Source organism: Palaemon carinicauda, chromosome 4 (assembly GCF_036898095.1).
Source record: "Palaemon carinicauda isolate YSFRI2023 chromosome 4, ASM3689809v2, whole genome shotgun sequence".
Lineage (NCBI taxonomy): Eukaryota > Metazoa > Arthropoda > Malacostraca > Decapoda > Palaemonidae > Palaemon > Palaemon carinicauda.
In genome coordinates, this window is record NC_090728.1 from 20,551,622 (window position 1) to 20,559,121 (window position 7,500).

A 7,500-nucleotide genomic window follows, 5' to 3' on the forward strand; every position below is an offset into this window, starting at 1 on the left:
TAAGAGACTGATGTCTCGCCAGGTAAATCCTCAGACAGCTAGGTAGCGTCAGGTTCGGATTTCTTTTATGGTCTCTCGTGGCATGTTTGGTTTCGACCTGTCCTTTCATTAGAAGGGGCTAGCGTTCGATCCCAAGTATGAGGTAGAAATTTATTTCTATTTGAACACGATGTTGTGTTGATATTTATCCATATTGACTCAATAGGGGTAATTTGAATGAAATACTACCAATTGTGACACGTGGTGGGCCGGGAAATCGGGTAAAACTCGTTGGGAAGAGACTGATGTCTCGCCAGGTAAATCCTCGGACAGCTAGGTAGCGTCAGGTTCCGATTTCTTTTATGGTCTCTCGTGGCATGGTTGGTTTCGACCTGACCTTTGTGACACGTGTTGGGCCGGGAAATCGGGTAAAACTCGCTGGTAAGAGACTGATGTCTCGCCAGGTAAATCCTCAGACAGCTAGGTAGCGTCAGGTTCCGATATCTTTTATGGTCTCTCGTGGTATGGTTGGTTTCGACCTGGCCTTTCATTAGAAGGGGCTAGCGTTCGATCCCAAGTTTGAGGTAGAAATTTATTTCTATTTGAACATGATGTTGTGTTGATATTTATCCATATTGACTCATTAGGGGTTATTTGAATGAATTACTACCAATTGTGACACGTGGTGGGCCGGGAAATCGGGTAAAACTCGCTGGTAAGAGACAGATGTCTCGCCTGGTAAATCCTCGGACAGCTAGGTAGCGTCAGGTTCCGATTTATTTTATGGTCTCTCGTGGCATGGTTGGTTTCGACCTGGCCTTTCATTAGAAGGGGCTAGCGTTCGAACTCAAGTATGAGGTAGAAATTTATTTCTATTTGAACATGATGTTGTGTTGATATTTATCATATTGACTCATTAGGGGTAATTTGAATGAATTACTACCAATTGTGACACGTGGTGGGCCGGGAAATCGGGTAAAACTCGCTGGTAAGAGACTGATGTCTCGCCAGGTAAATCCTCAGACAGCTAGGTAGCATCATGTTCTGATTTCTTTTATGGTCTCTCGTGGCATGGTTGGTTTCGACCTGGCCTTTCATTAAAAGGGGCTAGCGTTCGATCCCAAGTATGAGGTAGAAATTTATTTCTATTTGAACACGATGTTGCGTTAATATATATCCATATTGACTCATTAGGGGTAATTTGAATGAATTACTACCAATTGTGACACGTGGTGGGCCTGGAAATCGGGTAAAACTCGCTGGTAAGAGACTGATGTCTCGCCAGGTAAATCCTCGGACAGCTAGGTAGCGTCAGGTTCCGATTTCTTTTATTGTCTCTCGTGGCATGGTTGGTGTCGACCTGGCCTTTCATTAGAAGGGGCTAGCGTTCGATCCCAAGTATGAGGTAGAAATTTATTTCTATTTGAACACGATGTTGTGTTGATATTTATCCATATTGACTCATTAGGGGTAATTTGAATGAATTACTACCAATTGTGACAATTGGTGGGCCGGGAAATCGGGTAAAACTCGCTGGTAAGAGACTGATGTCTCGCCAAGTAAATCCTCGGACAGCTAGGTAGCATCAGGTTCCGATTTCTTTTATGGTCTCTCGTGGCAAGGTTGGTCTCGACCTGACCTTTGTGACACGTGGTGGGCCGGGAAATCGGGTAAAACTCGCTGGTAAGAGACTGATGTCTCGCCAGGTAATTCCTCGGACAGCTAGGTAGCCTCAGGTTCCGATTTCTTTTATGGTCTCTCGTGGCATGGTTGGTTTCGACCTGGCCTTTCATTAGAAGGGGCTAGCGTTCGATCCCAAGTATGAGGTAGAAATTTATTTCTATTTGAACACGATGTTGTGTTGATATTTATCCATATTGACTCATTAGGGGTAATTTGAATGAATTACTACCAATTGTGACACGTGGTGGGCCGGGAAATCGGGTAAAACTCGCTGGTAAGAGACAGATGTCTCGCCAGGTAAATCCTCGGACAGCTAGGTAGCGTCAGGTTTCGATTTCTTTTATGGTCTCTCGTGGCATGGTTGGTTTCAACCTGACTTAGCTACAAGCTTATTTGGAAATACAAGAAACTATAAACCCAAGGGCTCCTACAACGAAAATTTGCTCAGTGAAGAAAGGATATAGGAAAACAGACACAATTGTGCTCCATTGTATTCTAATCATTCTCTCTAAGAAAATAACCATTTATTCTTGTTCCTTTCTTTTTTTTCATTTTGCTAGATTTTTTTTCACATGATAGACCATAAATGCATTAGGATAATTCCTCCATACTTTGCATTGGAAGCGTTGAAGCTATCGCTCTTTTAAATGGAATATTGCTTAAACTTCTAACCTAAAATATAAAATAAATCATAATCTTAGACTTTCTTCCTAAGTAAAACTATGTAAATCTTATTCACCAAACAAAGCATCAAAACTTGTTCGTAAAAAGAGCCAGAAGAGATGAAAATTTGTTAAGGTGATATCAATAAATTTCCTATTATTAATCGGTTTACGTTAGGTTTAGGGAACAATCTTTCTGAGAATATGTTAATAATCTTATCCTTCTCAAAGTAGTTTAGCAATTACAGACACCGTCTAATCTATTCTGAATACTATTCATGTACGGGCCGATCGCATGGGACATCTTGTAAATTACTCTGTTCTCAGGAATTTTCAGATAACAAAACACAAAGAAATTCAAATAAACACGCACAGACACACATTGGCACAGGCAACTGCATTTCTGCACATAAGCACAGATACAAATGGGCACACACAGACACACTCACATACACACATACACTATATATATATGTATATACATTTAAATATATATATATATATATATATATATATATATATATATATATATATATATATATATATATATATATATATATACATATATATATATATATATATATATATATGGATCGTGTGCAGATACCACCTCAACAATGGCTTATTCTTTTGCATACAAAAAAGCAAAAAGACCTTTTGGCAGACTTCTGTGTATTGAGATTTGAATTAGCAATAAACTTAGGTCTGATATCATTCTGAAATTTACTGCTAAAATAAAAACAATATAAAGCAAATTTGATAGGAAGCTTCAATTCATATGATTCAATCTTGAAATCACGATTTTTAGAACTACGGAATTTTAAGTTGTGTAAATTGAACATATTTTATTGAGAACTAGGGGCATAATTCGCACATAAGAGAAAAGGATCAGTTGACACTAATCTTGAATGTTTTCATGTTTCATTGAATAATAAAGTATTTTCCTTCAACCCTTCATTTCAATTGGTTGCGACCTTCTTCTAGACATCCTTCATTTACCTTGTCTATTTTCTAATGATTTACTCCTAAGAATATGATAGTTTTTTTATCAGTCAAGCAGAAAACATTAATGTTAAATATATATTCAATGTAATATGACCCATTATCCCAAATGAAACATTAAAAGGATTACCAGATCATGGAATGTATAAAGCCAGAAAAGGATATGTACTGTTAATTATGCCCAGACAAACATTGGTTCATTAGCTATCTCCTCCTGTTAGAAAGGCTCATTATTCTTGTTTTGCTGCGTTACAAAAAGAAAAACGAATCCGTTTTAACTGTTAAATATCAAGGTTTATTCCATTGTAGTCGTATTGATTTTTTTTTACTCACAAACCTTGGAAACTCTATATATTGAAAAGTAAGATAATCGTATACATTTCCTTGATAAAACATTGAAAATTCAACAGTGTACGAATGTGACCTCAGCTTAAAACTACGATGTTGAAAAGTCTTCCAGATATTTCAGAAGAAAGCTAGATATATATGAATGAAATTGTGTTGGATTATTTCTTTAAGAAAGTCGTGGTTACATAAGTACATTAAGATAAAGGTAAGGGATTAAATTATGATAACCTACAAAATTCCTAGCGTTTCACATTTCTGAGAATTCTATATTAATTAAAAGTCGGTTGTACTAGAATACCTATTTTTTTTTTTAATAAAATTTTTACTTTTGATAATAGTTAATAGCTTACCAAACTAATTTCACGCAACCTATGAGTAAAGCAATCTTTATGAATACAAACATACATAGAGACTCCTTAATTGATATTTCATTGTTTGCTCAGAATATAGTATATATATTTAAAAATAAATAACACAAATCATTTATGACAAGGACCACTCAATAATCAACTTTAAGCATATTCGTCATTCGATATATGCTCGAATTTTCATATATATAAGAGGTAAGATTTTCCTCAGCTCGAAAAAGACTTGAGGTACAAATATCAGATATATATATATATATATATATATATATATATATATATATATATATATATATATATATATATGTGTGTGTGTGTGTGTGTGTGTGTGTGTATGCATGTGTGTAACGAGTGGCTGTGTACCTATATAGCCAACTTCTCTTTTTATATCTTTTGAACTATAGAAAAGAGAAATTTCAAAATAATCTGCTAATGATATCAAAGTTCTGAGTCAGGTCTTTTTCAAAGTTGGAGGTCAAAAGACAAATAGGAATTTATCTCTAGTTATATCATCAAGGTTATTTGAGAAGTAAATTTCATATTTAACATGGTGTCACTGTGCTGATTGAAGTCAAGCTTCAGGTCATACTTAGAGAACAAGTATAAGTAGATTTTTTTTTTTTCAAGCTTGACTTTTGAAGTCTGAAAAGGAGAGCCATTATAGTTAGCATCCATAATGTTTGGCCGGGATAATCTGTAATGTCGAATATGGGATGATTTCGATTCCAAACGTAAATCCTGATTTCGACAGGATCAAATAGAGCAGAGTCGAAATCAGCTATTTTTTTATTTTTTTTTTTTATTTTACACCCGAATGGGTCAAGTCCCAATAACGCCAACGCACGGATGCCTCAAATGGCTGTGGATCCTCCATCTGCAGTCATCCACGACGAATCCTAATTCTAAGCGTAGAGTATCCATGCCAGAGCTTGCCTATGATCGCGGCATCCACTGTAATCGGCTGCCGAATTTGAAAAGTTATCGCATTCGCCAGTCAATTAGAAAATCTTTGCGGGTAAGATTCTGTGTTACATACTTACTCCCGCCAAACGGCATCTGCCCATATATGTACTTAATTCACGGCTCCATTAATCTCTATGGCGATGGATATACATGAACCCTTCTCTGTGCTAATCTAGGTTTATATGTTTATTTGTTTTACTGCTGATAAATTTTCCAAAGCTTTGTTTAATTTTCCTGTAAACAAACAATTAACTTTTTTTGGTTAATTGTGAAGTGATTATTGAATACTTTTTTTTTTTTACTCTGCTTTGTTATATTATTTTACTCTCGATAATAGTAACGTACTCTAATGCTAGGTGTAAAAGAGTTTTATATCCCCTGAGTGGTGATCATTTGATTGCGCAATCATTCCACGAGAGATAGCCGTCAAAAGATGTAAAACTACTCGTCGGTAACGGACCTTATGTTATACAGAAGTGTAAAGAAATTACCTGTCAATTATCCTTTGAAAGAAGAAATCTACTACTGTATAGTGTATAATCATAGGGCACCCGATAAAGAACAAACTTATCTTCTGATGGTAAAAGAAACAGATATTTCTGTAACTGAGAGAGAGAGAGAGAGAGAGAGAGAGAGAGAGAGAGAGAGAGAGAGAGAGAGAGAGAGAGAGAGAGACGTAATATACATTTTGTTCATTAGACAAATACGTTCGTTCCTCTATTTGCCCGCCTCACATATGATACTTTGAACTGGATATTTCCGGTTTTGGGGTATTCCAGTGGTTTGGAATTAGGAAAACAGCAGTTAACTCTTACGCGTCAAATGTTTCTTAAGAGAGGTTGACACCTTCTAGGTGAACACACCCTTTTTTTGTTAATGTTGTGACATGAGTAAACGAGGTCCTGCGACATCTCACGAGGCTGTTTTGCGATGTCTTGAGCAGAGCCACAAGTTGGATGCGGTGTTTCCTTGCGAGGTGTCACGAGGTGAGGCTAGGTGTTTACAAGCTTTTGCAATGTAATGACGCAGTGTTGCAAGGCACCTTACGCAAGATCGCGAGGTACCTACCACGAGATTTGCGAGGTACCTTTATCTCACTAAATGTCACATAAGAAGTGCCCAAGCTACCAGGGGTATATCTGTAGTGCTCATTGCCTGTGGAAGTCATTACTTTACTGACCACTATAGAGGATGGATCAAGAGTACTACACAAGAAGGGAGGCAGACAACAAGATTACCAGTATTCTCATTTTAACTGCCGCCTCTATCCTCGAGAACTATCCCGAAAAACAACTAGAGGAAGCGCTGAAAGTACAAAAAAGAAGACGTAGCGCAGGAAGAAGACGTGGTGTCCGGAATGGCTGACGAGGAGATACATGCATGGAGATATTGACCAGCTACTACAAGAACTACACCGAGAAGACCCGAGGGGGTACAAGAACTTTGTCCGGATTGAGCCTGGACTGTTTGCGGAGATGGATGACAGTATTTTTCCAATGCTCACCAAGAAACAGACGAGAATAAGAGATCTTTTAACAGTGGGATAGAAATTGGCTGTCACCATCCACTTCCTGGCAAGTGGGGATTCCTATACAAGTCTGCAATTTAGTTTTAGTCTCCAAGAGTCCAATTTGCAGATTTGTGAATGAAATATGCAAAGCCATCATTGACACCTACCAACATGAATTCCTGAAGTACCCCGAAGCTCCTGAGGAGTGGAAGACAGTCGCCTAAGTATTCATAAATAAGTGGAACTACCATAAATTTGTTGGAGCCCTTGATGGAAAGCATGTCCCCATAAAGAAGCCCAGGAAGGGAGTATCACTATACTATTACTACAAAAAAATCTAGAGCATAATACTTATGGACGTAGCAGGTGCAAAGCACAAGTTTCTGTATGTCGATGTAGGTGCTGAAGGAGGTGTTGGTGATGGAGGAACCTGGAACAAGTGTAACCTTCATCATGCCATCGAGCATAACCGAGTGAGATTTCCTAAGGACAGCACACTGCCAAATGATGACACTCCAATCCCCTTCCACATAATAGCAGATGATGCCTTTGCCTTCACGGCAACGCTGATGAAACCATACTCCTATACATCCCACGCTCACCATGAGAAATTCTAAAGCTACATGTTTCCTCGCAATCGCCGTGTCGTGGAGAATGCATTTGCTATTCTCCAAATGAGATTCCGATTCTTCGGCCCCACTATACAACAGGAAACTAAAATAGTCCTGCTGATAACCATGTGTGGATGTATATTGCACAATCTACTACTCGACCACTATCCCTTGGCTCTCAACAACATCAACCGAGAAGATACTCAACACAACATGCTGCCTGGAACTTGAAGGGAGGAACCGAATCTCATGGAACAACTAATGCGTGGAAAGGGATCAAACTACTCAAGAAAATCAAAGGCAGTCCGACATTACCTGTCCTACTACTACTCTTCGAACGCAGGAGCATTACCTTTGCAAGAGAGACTCGTCTATCC

The 7,500-nt window shown here is 38.1% G+C and overlaps 1 protein-coding gene across 1 annotated transcript in view; it reads right to left on the minus strand.

Moving 5' to 3' along the window:
- LOC137639296 (piggyBac transposable element-derived protein 3-like) overlaps nucleotides 1-6,793 on the minus strand; it is a 31,986-nt gene extending 25,193 nt beyond the window's left edge. Inside the window, exon 1 of the mRNA XM_068371576.1 lies at nucleotides 6,680-6,793. Coding sequence (XP_068227677.1) covers nucleotides 6,680-6,793 — 114 coding nt within the window. The remainder of the gene's footprint in view (nucleotides 1-6,679) is intronic.
- Between the last annotated feature and the right edge of the window lie 707 nt (nucleotides 6,794-7,500).